The sequence below is a fragment of the Dermacentor albipictus genome, chromosome 8 (assembly GCF_038994185.2).
Source record: "Dermacentor albipictus isolate Rhodes 1998 colony chromosome 8, USDA_Dalb.pri_finalv2, whole genome shotgun sequence".
Taxonomy (NCBI): domain Eukaryota; kingdom Metazoa; phylum Arthropoda; class Arachnida; order Ixodida; family Ixodidae; genus Dermacentor; species Dermacentor albipictus.
In genome coordinates this window covers 68,993,220-69,015,625 of record NC_091828.1, presented here as the reverse complement: position 1 = coordinate 69,015,625, position 22,406 = coordinate 68,993,220, and the positions used below count along the sequence as shown (strand labels likewise).

Here is a 22,406-nt window from a genome sequence, read left to right as displayed (position 1 = left end):
AGCGAAAAGCAGTTCCTAGGTTTCTTCTGAACCTCTCTATGTGTACAGTTTGATCGATGTACGGTTCTTTGCTGCCAAAGATAGAGCGATCAAAATGGCGGAATTTAGGGCTAGATTTTATTTTTGTACCAGGCTCATCGCAGAGGAAAACTGAACATTTGGGTGCTTAATGTTTTCGACACCATGGTTTTAAGTACTAATTACTGGTCGCAAGTATTGAGTGACTGTTTGAATATGAATCTCTTTGTGGTGAGCGCACTAGCTTTCTTGTAAGCCATGTGTTTTTTGTTGTGTCGTTGTGTCCAATGTAGTCTACTTCGGATATGAACGATAACAAAACTTTGGCAAAATAAGTTTGCAGTGTGTTGTACTTACAGTGCAAAAAGATCGAAGGCTGAGTTTCTCGCTGCACTAAACTCCAACTTAAATGTTTTTGCCGCATTGGAGAAGCTGTAGATCTCAGAGTCAGTAGTAAATGCGAAAGACCCTCGATATGTGCTCAGTAATGTGCTCCGCTTCGTATGCTCGCCCGCAAGGTCATTCGCGGTATAGAATGCGCATGTACAAAGGTCATGTAACATATCACGAACTCTAAATTTTTCAACCGCCAATATTCACACAGGTGTGTCCGGAATGGTATACCGGCGCGCAAGGATATTATCTGCGTACGCCTCATATCTCCAGTAGTGCTGCAAACGACTTTTGAAATTGGGTACAATATCATTGTTTCGCTACATTTTCTTTCTAGAGAACAGATAAGGCTTTAGTGATACAAAAAAAGCGTAATTCCCTGACTCGTCTTGAAGCCAGGCAGGCCTATAAGAATTTGCCAATTGCACAATTTGCTGGCTCGCCAAATGCTATTTGCTGCAAAATGAAGAACTGCGGCATAAATAGCTGTTAGTGCGCTTTCAGAAGCTGAAAACTACTTTTGCGATCTATCACCCATCAACGCAAAATATTGTTTTAATTTTTTTAAATACATTGCACACGTGCACAAATAAAGAATTTTTACACTGCTTGGTAAATTTTTTGTCCCCTCTTACAGATACAACCATTCATTTTTTATAGGTGATATGGACTGCCTTAAATACCAATATTCAATACATTGGACATTGCACTGCTCAGTAGCAACAATTGGAAACACAATAAAGAGTGCTTTGCTGATGCATAATTGGCAGCCAAAAAAAAGCATATTCTGTAAGCAACAAAGAAAAAAGGAAATATGAGCGAGACACAATACTCACTCCGGGCCTCAGAAGCATATATGTGATTTCAGGGTGGAGGCACCTATGCGTGCCGGAAGCTTATTAACTAAAAAGTCTGCTGCACTTCTTGAAAAAACTGTTTATTACGACATTTCGGCCACAGACCGACCTTTCTAAAGACCGAAAACCGAGTCTGTCTTTATGCCACTTTTACAGCCTAAGAGGTAAAAAGAAAAAAAAGGAAAGAAAGAAACAAACAAAGCAGAAAACTGTGAAAGCAAATTGCAAAAAAAGTATTGATGCCAATGGACACTGAAGAGATTGCGTAACCAGGGCTCACTTCAACGACTGGCCGATTTACGAAGGCTACCACATGGACAAATTAGAGTGCACTTTGAACAAGTGCAATTCAGCGCGCTGAGTGTCACTGTGGCGGTGCACTGCTACACGAGAAGGAAAAGTTTTTGCTTGAATTGGTGGCGACACATATGTGAACTTATAAATGGGTGCACAAAAACTGCTTGTCATTGTTAGAAACAGCATTTAGAATCAACTTCATAACAAGCGAAGTAATTTATTTCAACCTCGATAACAACATTATTCATCACAAGCCAAGACAAGACAGCAAGACTTAACCTGTACCGGTCCAAACAAAGCATCCCGCCAAATAACTGCGCGGCCATTACAAGGCGTGGCTGTAAGCAGCCCGAGAGCGTTATTACCATGTTACGGGTTTTTTTGTCTTGTTTTTTCAGTGTGCCCATTTTATTACCTTGTAACGTTAGCAACCTAAACAGCAGTTAGTAAAATTTACTCCTCATTCGGCTTTGAATATTAGTTTAGTTATCTTTGACACATTACTAACGAGGCTACGAAATTGGCCGCCGCGGAATGTGGTCGCCGAGCACACTCGCCAGTGAGTGCACTCTGCAATGAGTGTCGCTAAGGCTCCCCGTGAGGCAGCCTGCGAATGACACTAGTGGCGAAGTGCGCTAGCTCAAAGTGCACTTAGGCTCACCGGCGCCGACTACGGGGGAGGGGGTAAGCCCGAGCCCCCTCCGGAGTTTTCCGGGGAGGATGCTGCCCCCTTCGGCGATACCGAAGCCTACACCGCCCCACCCCACCTAAATTGTCGTTAGCAGAGTTTTGTCGCCCTAATAATTTGAGCATTCTCACCTAAACTTCTGTTGAGGCTAATAGCTCACTGCATCATTACTGGCGCGGTGACGCAAGGCTTCTATTTTGAGAATTTCGCTTTCTTTCTGAAAATCCTGACAATGGGATGACAAGCGCACTAAAAGCACAAGCGGCGGCTGGCTCATCGGTACTTTCTCACTTCAATATTGTTTCAAGTTTCTGTGTGAACACCACGCACTTACACAATATATTTAAGTATATATATATATATATATACGTACTCGACAAGTTTATAAAATCTTGTAAAGATCAGGAGTTAGCCAATCAACAAAAATATCTGAAGGTATGGATTACTTGTACCTAGACATTGAACACATTCCATCGTGTGGACCTAGTTTCAAGTTGCCTTGCGTGATTTTTTTGGCACTGAATAAAGAACGGCTGACTTCAGTGACCGGCAGAGTCTTTTATTAATGGTCATTGAAATGCCCGTGAATGATATCTGTTTCAGTATTTCTTGCTTTGCAGTAAGCAATGCTAACGACTCATGCAAAAAAGGAGAAACTCTTGCAGTAAGTTATTTATTAGTGACGAAAACATCGTCACATGCATGCAGAGGTAATAACTATCTACAGGCTGTCCCAATTGCGTGTGATGCAGAAACATTTTTAAAAAAGTGCAATTGCATAACTCGAAGAAAGCCTAGTGTGTTTGCGGACAGTAATTTTTTCGTTACTAGATTATATTAAATAATTATCTAACACGAGAGGTACCGTCCTAATTATAAGTTTTGATGCGACGTTTCTAGGTGCAGCCAAGGGACATCTAACTGCGGCATTTTAAGCGACACACTAATTTCGTAGTAATTTTTCCGAGTGATAAAGAAGCCCCCACGAAACATGAAAAATGCCACGTGACTGCGCTCCTACCCGCGTAAAGAAGCAGTGCCCTAGAACAAACTCCCTCTGAGTTAGCCAGAACGATATAAAGCAAATAGAGAAAAGCTTAGTGATTGAGCTAGTTCCCTCTAGTCCGCACTCTGGCTGAAGTAACGCGTCCACTTCAATAGGTAAAGCGTAGGTAAAGTGCATGGTTGGTTTTTTTTTTTCTTCCTCAAAAGCTCTCACCACAAAAGTGAATTGACAACGTCAGTTCAATGGCTTAAAGGTGCGTTTTGTTTAGTCCAAGTCCCCAGGTCTTTTTCTAATTAGCAGAAAGAAAACATGATCCTGGCCTTGGGAGAAGAAGACGGCATCAAATCAGTCATGGCAGTGTCGCGGTAGACGAAACGCATCGGCTATCAGCAGAAATTGTGAAAACCTGACACAAACCGGCAGCTTCCAGAGAGATCGGCTGAGGACTCCATCTTTTATCCCTAGCCTGCACACGGTTGTTCTAGCATTTATGGCCTCAAACCCTGACGCTAACGTGTGGGACGTCACCACGCCGGTGTCAATTTACATGTCAACAGTTTGGAGGATTCCCAATGGCCCGACCCATCACTCGTGCCACCTTAAATAGCATCTATGCTTGAAAGATTGGGACCTGCAGAATCGTCTACATTTCTGGAATTGGGTTCTCAGAGAAGCCGATGAGTCACCGCTCTTTTCCAGCAACGTCATGGCCACAGATGCAACCGATTTTTGCAGAATGGCCCAGGTAAATTTGCTTAATGCACACTATTGGAGTGACTCCAATCCACACTGGTTAAAGCGCCCTCAATACCAGTATCAGTGGTCATTCAATGTGTGTTGCGGAATTTACGCCAGTGCTATCATCGCTCGCATCTTCTTCGATCATGCGCTGACTGGACAGCGTTACCCACACGAAGTCTTTGAGGGAGGGGCGGATGAGTTTCTCAGAAAAGTCCCACTGTCACGTCTTCCACTTCTGTGATATCAGCCGGGGGGGGGGGGGTTATTCTGTAAGAGTCCGCCTAGCGGACTTTTCATTTCGGCCGCTGCTGAGTGGATGCAGCTGTACTAGCGAGGAGGAGACGAGTGACCCCAGCCAATCCGCAGCTGCCAAAATGGACAGTCCAATAGGTGGACTCCTACAGAATGCCTTCCCAGATGGGGCGCCCGCACACAGCAGAAGCCGAGCACGAAACTGGCTGAATGTGGCTTTTCGTGCACAATGCTTCGAAAGGCATGTGAATTAAATTTGCCGTAAAAGTCACCTGACCTCTCTCCACTCCATTTATTCTTTTCTTAAATGAAATATCGCGCTTACACGATCGAGATGACGACGTGAGATGAGATCAAACCGAGGACATTGGATGCCAGCATAGAAATACAGCATCGTGCATCAAGAACGCGATGTGGTAAAGGAGACTCAGAGCTGCGTAGCTGCAGGAGAACACCTATTGGAACACGCCCTCTAGGCAGCAGCTGCTTTTCAACGGTGCTTACAAATTCACACATAATAAGGAGCACTGGAATCTGATGGTTTTCATTTTTTTTGTGCAGATGTCCCGATTCCCACTTCCGCTCATCTAGAAGTGGTACATTTGCTTACTTGGAAGCAACCGTTTTGCTGTTTCTCTAAACGTGGGGAGCTTCCCAGTCTATTCCGCTTTTATTTTTTCCACGAGCTTCTTTTCCTGGAGATATACACTCTTGTGAAAAATAAAACCGTCACATTAACTTGGCTTTGATCCATAACAAGTTTCTGGCGCACAATGTAGCTGCGCGCGCACCCTTTTGATGCGGTGTCCGCAGAGCCGGGATTTTGAAATATCCTGTGCCTATTCCATTGCTTTTCACGTCCCGTTCGTGGTCAGAGCGGTGCTTCGGCCACGTTCACAAGGGCCTTTTGTCATGAATATCATCAATCGGTATTGAGTGAGGGATAATAAGTGTGACGTAGAAATGGCAGGAAGGAGTAGCCGCGAACGCGCGAAACCTACTGTTCGTGCTCCTTGCGTAATATTATCAAGGCGATGCGCTCTCTCTTTCTTCAGACTTGAGACAGGCGAAGCAGTTGCTTTCGAACAGCTAATGTGAAGGCGCTGATTTATGATGTGCGTGGCGCAAAGTCACGTTGTAATTTTTATCGTCGGGTTTCTTTACCAGTCGCAAAATTTGGTACGCAACCAATACTTCGCTGAAAATACCGCAGTTATATGGCCCTTGGATCTGCCTGCAATTGTCTCAGTGGCACTTTCATAATTAGGAGAGTACTCCCGCCTACTCCACGGTACTGGATACCTTGTGCACTACGTTTTCGTCGAGTAGATCGCTTAAAATACTGCAGTTAGATGTCCCTCGTCTGTGCCTACAAATGTCTCAGTGACACTTTCATAATTAGGAGAGTACTCCCGGCTACTCCACTGTACTGGATACCATATGCACTAGGTTTTCTTCGAGTAGGTCACTGAAAATACTGCAGTTCGATGTCCCTTGCCTTTGGATGTAAATGTCTCCGTGACACTACCACAATTAGGAGAGTACTCCCGGCTACTCCACTGTACTCGATACCATGTGCACTATGTTTTTTACGAGTACGTCGCTGAAAATAGCGCAGGTAGATGTCTCTTGGCTGTGCCTGCAAAATGTCTCTGTGACACTTTTATAATTAGGAGAGTACTTGCGGCTAATCCACTGTACTGGATGCTATGTGCACTAGGTTTTCTTCGCGTACGTCGCTGAAAATACCCTGTTAGATGTTCCTTGGCTGTCCCTGCAAATGCCTCATTGACACTTTCATGATTTTGAGAGTACTGGCGGCTACTCCATTGTTCGGCAAACCACGTGCACTAGGTTTTCTTCGTGTAACGCAATTGCAATTTTTTAAATGCATGGTGCATAATAATTGGGGCACCCTGTACAATTCACTGAATAGCTAAAATGAGGAAAAACCGAATTCACTAGAAATTGGTATCAACAGCTGTCATGCACAGCAGCACTTATACTCGCACTCACATTAAAAGAGATATACAGAGAGAAAAGCTGCAGTTTCTGCGGAAAGGAGAAGCAGTAGTAGCGATACCGAATTGTACGACAATGTCACAATGAAAGATCACTCCACTGAAAGACGCCAAATGCTTGGTGGTCCTTGAAGACTTATGCGGTGACACTGGTCTGCCGCCCATGACCAGGTGTTGTCAATACTGACGCAAAGCCTTGATATATATATATATATATATATATATATATATATATATATATATATATATATATATATATATATATATAATCATCTGCCTGGTTACGCCCACTGCAGGGCAAAGGCCTCACCCATACCTGTCCAACTACCCCTGTCACGTACTAATTCTGGCCATGTCGTCCCTGCAACCTTCGTAATGTCATCCGCCCACCTAACTTTCTGCCGTTCCCCGCTACGCTTCGCTTCCCTTGGAATCCAATCCGTAACCCTTAATGACCATCGGTTATCTTGCCTCCTCGTTACATGTCCCGCCCATGCCCATTTTTTTTTCTTGATTTCTACTAAGGTGTGACTACCTCACGTTTGTTCCCTCACCCAATTTGCTCTTTTCTTATCCGTTAACGTTATACCCATCATTCTTCTTGCCATAGCTCATTGCGTCCTCCTCAATTTAAGTAGAACCCTTTTCGTAAGCTTGCAGGTTTCTTCCCCATACGAGAGTACTGGTAACACACAACTGTTATACACTTTTCTCTTGAGGGATACTGCTGTTCATAATCTGAGAATGCGCACTCCAGCCCATTCTTATTCTTCTGATTATCTAAGTCTCATGATCCGGATCCGCGGTCACTGCCTGCCCTAACTACATGTATTGCCTTAACACTTCCATTGCCTCGCTACCTATCGTAAACTTGTGTTCTCATCCGAAACTGTTACACATTAGTTTAGTTTACCGCAGAATAATTATTTAAACCCACCCTTCTGCTTTGCCTCTTCAGGTCAGTTAGCATGCATTGCAATTGGTCGCCCGAGTTACTAAGCAAGGCAATATAATTAGCGAATCGCAAGTTACTAAGGTATTCTCCATCAACTCTTATCCCCAGTTCTTCCCAATCCAGGTCTCTGAATACCTCCTGTAAACACGCTGTGAATAGCGTTGGAGAGATTGTATCTCCCTGTGTGACGCCTTTCTTTATTGGGATTTTGCTGCTTATACTTATATTGAGCAGAGCTTGCATCGAAGTATTCCGCATGACATGCAACCTTTGAAGCTAGCTGAGTTAATTATGGAGGACGTGACATTATCTATGATGGCGGTGTCCCGTCTCTGTACCACTCGTCGAGGTTGGAAAACAGTCTGGCGCATTTTGTCGCTTTGTAAGGGTGTGGTATGATGATTCCATAGGTTACTATTTATGTTCGGCGTTGAGCTGAATACCTGATGACAAGGCTAGCCTGTGAAGCTAGGGGAGTGGGAAGCTGGTTTGCTGTGCATACATGCATGACCATAAACGTTGTCTGCTTTTCAAATGGCGTCACTGATAAAAGGAGGAGGATAACACTGCATGGTGCAGTAAGCAGTTTGCATGTTGTTCAGAATTCGATGCAAAGCCACCTTTTCAGTGTATATCGACTTGAAACAATGACCTTGATTTTACGATATTGCTGTTTTGCAAAATTTTACTTGGTTTCTGTGAAAATGTGAGTATCTGAAAGGTTTTTTTGTAAACTGACATGACAAGCTTGTGTTGTGCAGACTTATATTAACACCCAAAGAGGTCACGGGGGAAGCCGAACACGTAGTGGAAATGATATGGTAGGATGTACTGCATTGAACTAGAAATGAATTTCAATAACTCTTCCTCGCTATGGTAGCAGATTACGAATACGCCGTCGATGGGCCATTAGTAAACATTGGTTTAAGACAGTATTGGTGTAACACAGTGAAACACAGCTCTCGATAAACTGTGACTCCAGTATGTTCAGGGACATGTTGGCGCAATACCGACTTATTTTAGCGTCCACTGATGTGCGGTTGACATGCCCAAAGTGGTTCCGAATAAATTCAACATTATTTAGCGTGAATACCAATTTTATATGTCAGTTTTATTGCCAATGTAATAATATAAAGTGAGTGACAATAAATGGATTCCTTAAACAACGACTTTGAAAAAGCATGCACTACTGCGCTAATACAATCCGCATGCTGTTGATTTGTACACATGTATACAGCGTCTAGGGTCACAAAGAGGGTGACTCTGGGTATAAAAAAAAAACAATTGTCTGGGATAGGAAGGAAGTTGTCTTATATGAAAGAAGATATTCAAGATGGAATTCGCCTAATGAGGCCAGTTACCTAACTCGAAATTTTAAATGCGCAAGCGTTTCTATGCCTACCCAACGAGGAAACGCGGCCGTCCATCCGTCACGTAGCAGCAATCGCTATAACAAAATGACTGTGTAAAGCAAAATGATTTCGAAAAGGAAAACATTGATTGTGGTTAGTTTCGAACGTATCGACGCCCCGCTAAGAAGCCGAGTTGTCCATTGGGCCATACACCCACACTTGCGCAAGGCAAATATATCCGAAACACACGAGCGTTGCGTCATTGACCGACATGCCCTTATCTATAATGGTTCGTCTACTTCACGTCGTACAACACGCACAGATATGCAGTCAATGAGTTCATGAGGGTAATAAGGAGTTATGACGGGTTATATGGGTCTAATCTCTATAGACAATGGTTCGACGCACATGGATAAGGTGCTAAAGGTAGATAATGGCTTACGCAGGTCGAAACAATTATGATAAGGATCGGGTGAATTCGTTAACACTGAAAACTGTCATTGAGGTTCGGTAAAGGTCGGACCATGTCAAATTATGCTGATAATGTTGGCTAAAAATAGCTAAGAATCGGCTCGAGCACGATAAGGCTGCTACCATCCCATTAGAGTTTATAAGACTCTGATCAACTCGGGCAAGGTGTAAAACAACCGATTAAGATTTATGAGGGTCATAATTATTCTTACAAGGTTGACAACGACCGATAAGGATATATTTTGGTCGGAGCAAGTGTGATAAAATTGATAATGACACCGGGCTGCATGCAGATGAGCTAGTGGCACAATGCTTAAGTATCCTTGAACAACTACGAGAGGTGTCTTTCGTGATTTTTTCTCTAATAGTTCCTGTAGAAAAAGACGAATAAACGGAGGAGGCGGGCTCTGCGAAGAGAAGAAGAAGTTGGAACAATGAGTACCTCTGTCTGGTTTCTTCGCGTCTCGTAAGTTTTATACATTTCGGTGCAGAAAACCTCCGTGCGGACTCGTCACCTTCATCGTACGTCTCCAAGGGCATTCTACTCCACCGCTTCGCGCTGCGAGCGGAGAGGAATGACTGGATAACGCATCGTTCATGATCGGCGTGGAGACCAGAGATCCATCAAGAGCTAATCGGATGGATCGCAAAAAGACCAAGCGGTCCGCTGGTCGAGCACAGAATACGAAGAGACTGCAGGAAGCACAACTGCGACTTACAGATCCTACCGTGGACAAGCCCCAGCTTTCAGGTATTTTTGACCGTCTATCTGCTAGCAACAACGAGCTCTCGAAACCTAACGATGCACTCGAATAGTACATTCGCGACGAAGAGCTCGAAGCAGAATACGTAACTGCTGCACAATATAACGATCCAGCTATCAGCATGCTTGCCTAGATTGAGTGCAAGGTTGACGCTTTCGGACGCGTGGACAGTACAGTGGAGTCTGATCCTCAGAATGCAATGCCGACAGTTCCTGACGCTCACCAGAATTGGTCCAAGGCTACCGAATCTTGATATGCCGGCATTTAAAGGGGAAATTCACAAATTGACACTTCTCTGGAAGCAGTTCGAGCAGACTGTTCATGTCAACCACGCTATATCGACTACGACGAAGTTTTTCTATTTACGGCATTAACTTGCCGGGGAAGTGGCAGTGGTCATTGCCAGTTTACCGACTTCTGAAGCTTACTACTCAGACGCCGTAGAACTTCTCAAACAACAATTTGGTGATCGTCAAAGGATAGTGCAGCTCGACCTGATAGTGCTGCGCCATCCACTTCATCTCTGAAAGCGACATACGTGGCCTCAGGCAGCTGCATGATGCCGCGCAACTAAATATCCGCTGTCTGACTGCACTAGAAGTACCCACTCTCAGTTTCTCTGCAATGCTGATATATGTTCTACAGAAGGCATTGCCATACGAGATCGTTCTTGCATATACGCCAGGAAAGCGGACTCGCACTTTACGTCAACATGAGCCGGATACGAAACTCTCGGAGCCAGCACTGGCAGCTGCAACATCGGAAGCGGAGTTAAAAGAGCTGCTCATGTTCACACGTTTTGAGTTAGAAAGCAGAGAGCAGTGCAACACATTGTCACAACGATCTCTCGATGACCGTGCTGAAAGAACTCGAGGAAGCAGCACCGCTTCTAAACTGCACATTGCATCATACAGCTGGGGCGAGTGTTTCTTCTGTCGATCTAAAAAGCACAGTACACGCGCCTGCGACGTCAACCTATCTCGTGTTTCTAAAAAACAGAAGCTAGCTAAGGATAACCGCTGTTATAGATGTACGTCACGAGGTCACCAGGCACGGTCTTGCCATATCAAACCCACGTGATCAGCCTGTCACGGAAGACAAGCCTCGAGTATGTGTGACCCGAACTACAGAAAGAAAGATACTACAGCGGAAACTTTGAGACCAGCGGTGGCTTCAGCTAGCACAGCAAGGATAGTCTCGTCGCAATCAGTAATGCTTTGCGACAGAGATTCCACAAACGCTTGCGCAAAGACGGAGAGAAAAGTGTACTTGCACACTTTTCGCGCTTTTGTCATTAAAAATAACAGGTCGAGATACATCAAAGGGATTATGGATGGAGGCAGTGAGAGTTCATTTATCACAGAAGATCTGGCTGTAAAACTACAACTACAGCTACTGGGAGAAACCAGAATTTCATTGAACATGTTTGGCAGCGCATCCCCAAGTTCTGCTGAAATACGAAAGGTTGTTGATGTATCGCTGGGCAGTGAGCACGATTCCGACATCCATAATGTTCAATCAATTATAGTTCCAGTTATCTATCACGACATTCTTGTGCTGACAGCTGATAACACCTTCATGCGCAAGCTGCGATGTGAGGGCTAATTTCCTGCTGACGAAAATAATTTTCTTGAAACGGATACTAAGAACGGCCTCAACTTGTTGATTAAAGCTGACCATCTTTCATAAATCATGACGGGAGATTTAGCAAGGAGCATAGAAATTCCAGGACTGGTCGCGATCAACACGGCATTCGGATGGACACTGCCAGGACCAAGTCGCCAAAAGCCTTTCTTGACTGCGACGCTAACGTAATGGTTTGCGTTCTGCGAGTGGAAACGATTACTGACGATGACACAACCTCGCAGATTCTACAGTCTATCTGGCAGCTCGAAGAAATGGGCATCAGAAATTCTGGCGAACCTCACTCTCCTGAGTCCATTGCACGGTTCTGAGGAACAGTTCGCACGAAGGATGGCAGATACACCATGGCGCTGCCTTGGAAAAAAGATCTGAAACAGCTACTAGGAATCAACCGTGCTACCGCGCTCGCAGGTCTACAAAAAGTGGCAAAGAGGCTATCAATTATTGAAGGATTACTGGAGCGATACAACGCAGTCATCCGACAATACCTGGATCTAGGACACGCTGAAGTGGTGCCTAAGAGTGTTCCTGTTGAAGGGGCCACCTATTATATGCCTCATTGGGATGTTATACGAGAGGAATCGCTGAGCACCAAGCTCCGGTGCATGTTCGACACATCGTCGCACGCTCAAGGCTTTCCATCACTCAACGACTGCATTTATAAAGGGGTGAACCTCAACCCAGAGTTACTACAAGTACCGCTTCGTTTTTCGGAGGTTTCCGGTTGCCATCAACTAGGATATCGAGAAGGCATTCTTACAAATTGAGATACAGGCGACCAACCGAGATACATTCCAGTTTCTCTTGTTTGTTGCCATTTCCATCAGCCAAAGCAGTAACATTGTAGAATGGCGCAAGACCCAAGGTAGCATTTGGATCAACATCAAGCCCTTTCTTGCTCATGGCGACTATTCATCAACACTTGGACAACGCTTGTGAGGACAAAGTGCTTGGGTTTATTCTGAAGAAGTCCTTTTATGTAGACCGTTTAGTGGTGGGGGCAGAGACATTCGAAGATGGTCTGAGCATCTATGAGCGATCGAAGGCAATTATTCGAAATGCAGGCATGAGTCTCAGAAAATGGAAGACGAATAACCAGCAACTACAAAACATTTTCGACAACCAGCAGGTGCAAGTCGAAGGTGCATCAAGGGAATCAACTGCAATTTTGGGAATGCAATGGGATACGGAAACTGATTATTTCAAATGTTCAAACATTTGACATTCAAACATTTCTGAATGTCTAGTGCGTGATACTATTTCTTTGTAACATTCATATAGAAAAAATTCCATGCAACTGAGCGGTAGCTGCATTGACCTGTAAAACAGGTTCGACATGAACGTTGAAAATTATTTCTTGCTTTCTGGAAATAATTTTGCATCCGAGCAATGCCTGTTTTTCTACGAATCCATACTTCTTTCATTCAACTTGGTGATGACGAGTTAAGAAATTGAGCAAATTTGCTTTCTACAGCATCATACCCGCCAGGTGCGTTGAAGGAGCTGGAGTCGAAGGCAGGCGGATAGGCGGCCTCGATCTGAAGCCTGACGATCCTGGTGACATCGCAAGTTCTCGCGGGTGTGTTGTGCAGACGGGCAAACTGCTGGTCGATATGTCGGCTTTTAGCGAGTTCCAGGCGGGGGCATTCTTCTAAAACTGCATCCACCGTCGCCACGTTGTTGAAAACGAGCAAGTTGAAGGTGTCATCAGCAGTGCCTTTGAGGATGTGGAAAATCTTGTCTGACTCGGTCATGTGTGCGTCAACTTTGCGGAACAAAGTCAGGACGTCCTGAATGTACGTGACGTAGGGCTCTGTTGACGTCAGCACACGGCCGGATAACGCTTTCTGCTCGACAAGTTGGTGACCGTAGGTGTTGCCGAACAAATCTCGGAGCTTTAGCTTAAGCGAATTCCAACTGCTGAGCTGACCTTCGTTCGTCCGCTACCAAACTCGAGATGTGCCACCGAGGTAAACGACTACGTTGGCGAGCATGATAGTAGGGTCCCACCGGATGATGATGATGATAGCAACTTTATTGTACCACCGGATAAGGAGGCCCCTACTCCCCGTCCCCGGCACACAGGCCTTGGGGATGGGGGCCGGAACCTCCGCGATTAGAAGCAAGCAAAGAGGTCTTGACTCTTCGCGGCTTCTTCCGCCGTCGCCCGTCCTCGCCGGGAGCCATGAAGGAAGGCTCGACGTACCGTCCACTGCGAAGCTCCGTGACGAGGTACAGGGAACATCCACCTCCTCCAGATATGTTACGTAGGAAGACGCAGACGAAAAGCTATATGCAAGTATATTTACAAGGAAACACGCCGCACTTCGCCAGGAGGCAACAGCCCACGCTAGCCTCTAATCGTCGTCGTCTGCACACTGCTCGCCTCTTCGTCATCGCAAATACTGTTCCGTAACAATATAGAGAGCAAGCGCTTTCACTTAGTGTCCTGTCGGCACTGGGTGTTATCCCACCTGCTGATTGATTGACAGCTTAAAGAATGAACCCAGGAAAAGTTGCTAACAGAAGAGGTGTTTATTTTGTTTACGTAAAGCCTATTGTATAAATACCGTTTCAATGTCAACAAGCGGAAGCAAGGTTAATATATCTAGTGAGTGTAGCGTGCGCTTGAGCTGAGTTAGCTACTCTGTACGGATTCGCTGACTCTTACCTCAATGAAAAAATGTCTTATATAAACTGAGGCACAGCAAAATACAAACAGCTGCGACTATGACCCAAAAAACAAGCAAGGTTGCGCATATCTATGGAGGAAGAAATACACAAACCCACCCAACATGAACCCCTTTGAATCTGTGGCCATTTTTTTTTAATATGTCGGCTAAAACATTTCCGAGCGTTTTGTATTTCTCCAACTTTCAACACATCTCTAATGGGTCCTCTCTACCTTCAGTATGAAAAGCCCAGAATTTAAAGCAGTTTAGCTTAAAATAATTTCGCGAATTTAGAAAATTTTGGGTGTCCGTTTCCACGCCACCGGCGCCACCGCCGCCAAAGAAAAAAATAGTGTGCCGTGCGCCGCCCCTGAAGACCAGAAACGACTACCACGCCACCGCCGGTCGAAACCGAGACGGGGCTCACCTCTACTTACGATGGAGTTCGCGGCGTCTCTTCCGGCTGCTCAGCTACAGTGTACTATTGGCGGCGAGGAGTTACGGAGTCGCCATCTATCGGAAGCGCCTCGCTGACGTAGTATGAGGGATCACGTGGCGCGCTCCTCGTAGGTTTTGCTGTCAGCGCTCACTGAAAACACCACGCGCGAGCTCTCCCGGACATTTCTGTAAGTACTTTCGAAACGAAAGAAGTTTCTTACTGTCTAAATAATAATCTTGGGCAAACTGAAAGCACACAATCGTTTACAGACGCTATCTCTTTACCGAATACGTACAGTGAACGCCACTGCGCGTGGTCGCCGCGATGGAGTCTCCCGAACCGGCTTCTTGCGTGAAAGGTAGGTAAACGCTGAGAGCAAACTATGCGAAATATGTTCTTATAGTGTTTGTATAACTAAATGGAGTGTAATAGAACGAAGCCTCAATGCAGCGATCGCGCAGATTCGCAGCGACCGACTGCGCGTCTGCATGCTTGTCCGCGCACTGTTTCGCTTTCCCCGCGCGCGCGTTTTCGCACCGTGCCATGAGCTTTAGGTCACAGAATATGAGCATTTGACAGTATACAAGCAACCATTGTTGCGTGGGCGCTATCACAGCTCTTCAAAAATGATTTCATTGTAGAGACTTGGACGCCTACGGGGACTGTGATGTGCCGTCGCGACGATTCGATCTTTTTTTTTTCTTCTAAATTCTTTGACCTTTCAATACTATTTCTCGAGTTGCGTCGCACTGTATGTTTATCGGCGTTCTCAGCGTGCAATTTCCCGCTGCTCCTTTTTTGTAATCCAGTGAATTAATTCATAACACAAACATGACCATATGCCATGGTTTTTGTTAAATGACCTTCTTACCGCTGCCTTTCCACTCCACTGAACTTACCAGTATCTATAGCATCGATAAGTTCATAGACCAAACCGTCACGTCGGTCACGACATAAGTCGGGCAGCCGACTCGGGCGAGCGTCTCAGTGCGCGTTTTCAGAACATCGCAGACCGGGCGCCGTAGCAGAAATCTTCCTCGCGTCTGTGCTTGCTGCTTACCCGAGTTGTAGCCGATGACTGTTTGCCGGTTTTATGTTTCGCGAGCCAAGCTTCACGCAGCTTCTTGTCCGGCGGCTACGTAAGAATAATGCTGACACCTGCAGCCTCCGTTACGTGCGTCCGGCCCTGCGGCACCGAGCAGTAGCCTACCATGTTGCGCGTCTTCAAAGGCAGCCACTACCTATTGTAGTGCTTTCAAGCGTTGTAAAGGAGACACTCGAAGCGGGAAAATTTCGCCACTAAATGAGGACCGCAGCGTACGAGGGAATTTAAACTCGTTTTCAGCTGGCTTCGGCGCGTCCGAAGCAGCCGACGCGGCCGCTATGTCCACGTGATCCCTCCTACCACGTCACGCCGATGGTGGCGCCAGCTTTTCCAGTGGTGGAGCTCGAGGCCAGTATAGCTACACGCGTCTTTCTTGTGGTGACTGAGAAGTAGGAGATATACTTTCGCACTTAACTCCACGGCAAGCGCACGATTTCCGACACTCAAACGAAATGTCATCGTTACGTTCCCTCGTGACTAGCTACGATTATGACAATGCCTAGAAGGTGTACAACTCCGGAAGCAGACCACCTGTTTCAGTCAGATGTCGGCGCTAGGGCAGGCTCGCTTTGCGCCTGGAGCCACGTCAGCCGCAAAGACCAGTCACAGAGCCTGGGTTTCCTCAGCAAGCCGCAGTGAGCAGTGCCATCAGGCTAGTCGCGACACGCCGTGGCGACCGAGTTATCTACCCTACGCAGCGGACGCAGCCACGTGCAAATGTAACAAGTTCGTTATGGGCACGACAGGGATCGTGTGCGCCCTCGCGCTCCTGCTGCACCAGCCTAAACGATCTGAAGCGCTATCAATCGCTCAATACAAAGCGACGTCTGTCACGGCGTCTCACCCGGGGCTACAAGGCGTGAGCGCGCCCCGGCAAGCGTGCGTGTGGTCTACCTTAAGGTTCGCCGTGGTTCGAGGCTAGTTGAGTGTTCAAAACCGATAGATACGAGACAGACCAGCGTCTACGACACCGATAAGCAGTTTGGTAGAAGTTCAGCCACTCAGCGGGCGTCCCCGGCCCAACGTGAGCAGACGATAATCGATGTCTTCCGCAACTACGTATTTCTAACAGAAAGTCGAAACGCAGGTTATCGCTTATTTCTAATTTCTTATAGGAGGCGTCAAAATGATTGTGGACGCTTAAGCTTCGCCATTAAAGGGAGAAGGCGATATCATTCAAAGATCCGTGACTGCTTCGCACGCTTCCCGGACTCTGGAGCGTATGCAACCGTAATGTTTACCCCGAAACACTGGCCGCGAACGCTGTGCATGAAGGCGGGCTTTCTGGGGGAAACACAGCCTCTGAAGTTTGCCGCAATGGGGCGGAGGCGAGCGCCATCTGGGTGTGTTGCTAGGAACCAGGCGCGCCGCTCTGTGGCCTCCGAAATGCTCACGCACCGGCGCGCGTAAATGGCGGACGCTGTGGCCATGTCCAGCAATCGGGTTTCTTCGAGGTTTCGCATAACATAATTACATTTTCTCGTATAGTAAAATTACAGTCAGACGCTATCATGTCCACAGGTTTTGTGTACGTCGTACTTTACGATTTTTATGCGTATTTTTGCTTGAGCAATTCAGTTATTTCAGCAGCTTCCTTGCTCCGCATGGAGAGCATGGGCATGGCATGGTTCGAAAATCTTTCAGGGGGTACGACGTGCGACGCTAGACGCAGGACGAGGGACGCCGGTGCCGCATTTTTCGCGACATGGTGTCCTTAAAGCTGTCGAGTTAATAAATGACATAGGAACAATACGAAGAAGCGCACTGATCCAAAAAAAGAGGTTTTTGAATGGCGGCAGCTTTTGGTCAACAGCAGCCGAGTGTAGGAATCCGTTATTTGACAATATATAACAGCCCGAAAAGTGTGAGGAGAGGCTTCTGTTTAAGAGAGGCCGTTTTAGTAAAAAAAAAGGTGATTTCCTGCTCCCGTTGTGAGCGCCAGGTGCCACGGCAGAGTGCACAATTTGGCTGATACAGTCAGAGCAGAGTGTTCTATCAGCAAAATCTATTTTTGCCCCAAGCCCCAGAGATGGACCAGAGCACCGTTATGTTTTCAAAGAACGACGGTTTTCATTCCGCCTCATATCCAGCACTATCTATGTGCGCTGGCTGCATTACCACTTACGGCGGTTCTCGTCGAGTGAGCGTTCCAAGACGGCTATAGCGACCAAAGTGTTGTTCCAGCTTGGAAACGGCAGTTGCCTTGCCTGAGCCCTTGCGCCAACATTCCCGCCATATCGTCAGCGTACTTATTTAAGGGAAACTTTTGTTGCCTCGGTTTGAATGCAATACTATTTCTTTTGCTCTTCGAGCCATTTTTTCTGGTTGTTGGTAGTCGGAACTCCGCAAGGTGAACGTTTGTTCTTCTCCTTTTTTTCTCGTTCGTTCGTATTTTTTGTCCCCCACCCACTCGTTCATTCGCTCATTTGATAATTCGATCGTTCGTTCGTTCCCTCAGTCATTCCTTCGGTATTTTCCCTTACACGGACAATGCTTGTCAACGGCTTGTGCAATATGTTTACCCACAACTTTTTCACCCTTTCTTATGATTGTGGGTGGTGTAAGGCGGTGGTTGGACAGAGAATCGGTACATTGTCGGTGCAGCCGAGTTGCGGGCCGCATACGTCACTGGACGCGAACTAGTTGTATCAAAGATCCTTCCGACGGGGATGCTGTGAGCGAGAGATTTCGATCATCTGAATGGCTTTGATGTAATTCTTCTGCGGAAACCGTCAAGGTGGAAAGAAGTTAACTAATAAAGGGAAAATCAGAGATCCACTCGTACGTAGCAATTGCTACAAAGGAAACCCGTACGGGTTCTTCGAAATAAAATCCTCATAGTTTAAGAAAAATTCGTCCTGGCCCGGGACTCGATCCCGGGACCATCGCGGTTCCGGGGCAGGCGCTCTACCATGAAGATCTCTACCTTTGATGATGCCATGGAGCATTCAGGAAGGACAGCACTGCATTTCTGCCACCGTCCTCTGGGGTGGTGACAAGAAAGGAGAATAGCCGTCGGCTTCCACGCTGCCATTCGCGCAGTTTTTGTCAAAACACTACCTTGCCTAAATGTACAATCCGTTATACTATCACTAACGGCGTGCCTCTCCACGGCTCAGGGACCTCACTTAGAAAGCTTGGCATGCGCAGCAGCTCTATGCCTTCGGCTGGCCGCCTTTCCTGACCACATAATGATTGGTTGCAATTCGCTCTGGCAAAATAATATAGCGCAACCACTGTTTGGGAACACCGCCACTATTCACTAGCATGTATTAAATTAATAAGGAACGCCAGCTTGATATGCTCATTACAACAAAAATGAAGAGCATATTTTCTATAGCCAAGTATATTTCTTTAGGGTATTGCCTAACATTGCTAATTATGGTCAGTGGTTTCTACACACTATTATTTTGCGCCAACATTCTCTGCAATTGGTAGGTGTTTTATGCTATGTACTTACGAGTGTATGACTGTACCAGGCGGTCTTGTTTCTGGAATACACAATATGCTGGTCCAAAGTAAGCAGATTGGGCGCCAATACATAGCAATAGTAGGCGAATCCTTTGAATTTGTTCTCTTGGTACGAAAGATGTCCAAGCACGACAATCATGTCCGGTGAGAAGACAGACCTTTAAACGAGCAGGAGAGTATGTTATTGGTTGCCATTGGAAATTATTGATCATTTTTGTAGCAGCTACTTAGTCAACAATTTACACAAGTGGAAGTAACACGCTCAATTCCAGATTCAATGAAACACCCGATTTCAAAAGAAAAGAAACACAATTTGATAATTGCGATGCCCTCAACAAAAAAAATAAGACCGACCTCCCAGCGGCAATGACGTTTAGTAATTTTATTTGGTGTAATTCGAAACGCGTCAAAACGTGAGCTCATATACCTAGTGCGTGGATTAATTTGCTTATTGGTCCGCAAATAAACAGGTTAAATGCAGTGGTGATTTGCGAACAAATCGTCATTCATCACTTCGTTCTTTGTTTCCTTTTTCCTCCTGGAGAACCTATGGTAACCCTCTTACTGAAGCCCGACAAGCGCGTCTTACATGAGAGTTTTATATCGTGTGATGCTTAGTGTAGAGGCCTAGGCACAGGATGCAAAAAACTACGTGGTATCGAAATTGTTCTGCCAAAATAGTATTCAAGCAACAATAGTGGTACTCTGTTTGAAATGCCGCATTCTAACCTTTAAACTAGCAAGCATCCGCTGCACTCGCCGCAGTTTTCAGTACCGATATTGCAAAAGCCGAGTCGTGCTTGTCCAGATTACACTTTGCGCTTTCTTTCCCGGGGACAAGCCGTGCGCTTGTGCTCTGCTGTCGCCTTGCATTCGTGTTCTTGTTCTTTTTTTGGTGATTGAACATACTCTTTGATGCTTTCTATTGTTTCGGCCATCGTAACCATTAGTTATGTAGCATTTATTTGCCATTGCTCCTAAGCTCGGCTTTAAGTAGACTGCAACATATGCGTGAGACCTGCTAAGTTTTTGCCGAATCTGGAAAATTATGTTCAAAAATTTGCTGCAATAAACATGGGCAAATTTAGGACGTTTTGCAAATACAGAGGTAGAGGGCTAATCCAAAGCATTGCTCTCTGAGTCAAACGAGGTTTGGTCATCCATCTAGCGTTCCTAGCGCAATTTGTTTTGCCAAGCAAAATGGCGCGAACTAAAAAAAACGTACCGTGGTGTGGATAGTTAGCGTGCATCACCTCCTCTTGAAATAAAATAAAAGCTTTCTGCTGCGGGTGAAAGTGCGTGTAACCGAGAAATAATTCTAAAGATCAATATGGCTTTTGAGAAGCTACCGTGCATCATAGGCCGGACACTCCTGTTCTTACTGACGTGACGCTTGATGTCTCGCCGGCAGATCATGCGCGTTGAGTGTAAGTTGATCTCACGCATGCGAAGCATTCTGCAAGGATCTCCTTTTTCAACAAGCTCTTTGTGTCGATAGCGCGTCAGATGGAGCAACAGACGCAGACGAGCATCGTCCTGGCTTAGCTAGTTCTTTAAAAGCAGCCTTCAAATATGCTAAACCCAATCAGTGCTGTCAGTTCTTGGCGCCTTAAAACACTATGCGTTGCGATAACGGCAAAACGCATCTTGGGTCCCACGAGCCAAACCCGCATAGGCCTACGCCCACTGCAACAATTCCCACAAAGATTTGCATTACGAAGACGTCAATTGTACTGGAGTCTTCCATTGATTTTGTTTCTTCAGGTGGATGCCATAACAACGCTTTTTTTCAAGAAGCACTCTATTTTTATTCAGCTTTCTGTAATAAAAAATGAATGAAGAATATTGAGAGCCTGGAGTGATTGATTTGACTGCATTCATGCACACTTTGTTTGAGAATAAAAGCTTGAAGCCATTAAAAAGAAACAAAACTTGTGATGCAGAATATTACAAAATCCTTTCTGCGGGGCAGGCATAATCAACGTTAAGCAATGCAGCTAAGAAAAAATTACTCATGAGCTTGACAAAAACATTTCATGTTCTCCATTTTACATCATCTGCCATGCAGAGACCAGACGCATTCATGGTATAGTATTATCAACAATAAACCTAAACTCGTGGCTCACCTAAAAGAACGAAATCAGCGCTTCTGTTTTACATAACCCATGTAGCACTTTTACCAAGGATTATCGCCAGGCAGATCTTTGCAAAAGTATCTCTAATTATTCATATCTTACTAACACGCCGGTGCATTATTAGTATTGTGAAATGTCCAACGGCCTCCAAAGCTTTTAACCGTTTGTTATTCTGTAACTTCTGCAAGGAATCACAATGAAATGCAAGAAATAGGTCTACAGTGAATGACCGAAGCCCAATCTCATATTTAAGTGCGTGGTAAGCTACGTATGCATGCACTCAACTGCTTGATTTTGTAGATTAGCTTATACCTGATATCTTTACATCATCAATGTGTAGCTTCACGCCAAGATTAGGCACCCCCATTTCATTGATGCAGTATGCTGCAAATGTTCTAGCTCATCCCAAGAGAGGCACTAAACTTGTCTTAAAATAAATTATGGGCATTTCTCACGCGGCTTTTCAAAATCAAACATCCGAAGAAATAAATTCATTCAGTTGATATGTTAAATTTATAAAAATGATTTTGGCATGTTCGCAGAAATTTCGCTTTGAACATTATATTTTTCATGATCCTGTGGATTGTGATAAAGATGCTCAAAATGCATATATTCGCAAAAGTGGCGATAAGCGGTAGACAAAGGATTTAAGCCTAATTTATATCAGATTTTGCGTGGCAGTACTTCGGCCAGCCAGTTATTTACCCGAGTCTCTGTGTCACAGTTTTTACGCGAGATTACTCGTTCACTTTGAACATACCAGCACAGCGGTGTAGTGCATGCCGTACTCTGGGCGGCGCTACCACATGATATTTTATTCCATGGGTGTCGGCTGATGCACGTTAGCGTCAGAATTCCTGTTAAGCGGTCCTAACATAACGTGCACTTTGCAGGTTGTAAGAAGGGCACATGTAATTTTAATTCATGACGTAAGACTGCGGCACTTACTTCGTGTGGAGGCCGATATTTTCACAGGGTTTCAGATACGGTAGGACATATACTCCGAGAAATGTATACGACGCCACCCTTTTTACTGAGGACGGCTGGGAGAAGTGGGCCACTGCCTGGAAGATATATATACATATATATATATATATATACATATATAAACAATGTTCTACTCCA

General features: G+C 45.4%; 1 protein-coding gene across 4 annotated transcripts in view; it reads right to left on the bottom strand.

Moving 5' to 3' along the window:
• Positions 1-22,406, bottom strand: part of LOC135914502 (uncharacterized) — a 73,912-nt gene that overhangs the window by 7,076 nt on the left and 44,430 nt on the right. For 3 of the 4 annotated variants that reach the window (XM_065447388.2, XM_070522859.1, XM_065447387.2), the window contains exons 10-11: positions 22,230-22,345; positions 19,136-19,304 (exon numbers count right to left, since the gene is read on the bottom strand). In XM_065447388.2, coding sequence (XP_065303460.1) covers positions 19,136-19,304; positions 22,230-22,345 — 285 coding nt within the window. The remainder of the gene's footprint in view (positions 1-19,135; positions 19,305-22,229; positions 22,346-22,406) is intronic. The other variant, XM_065447389.2, reaches the window with a different exon arrangement.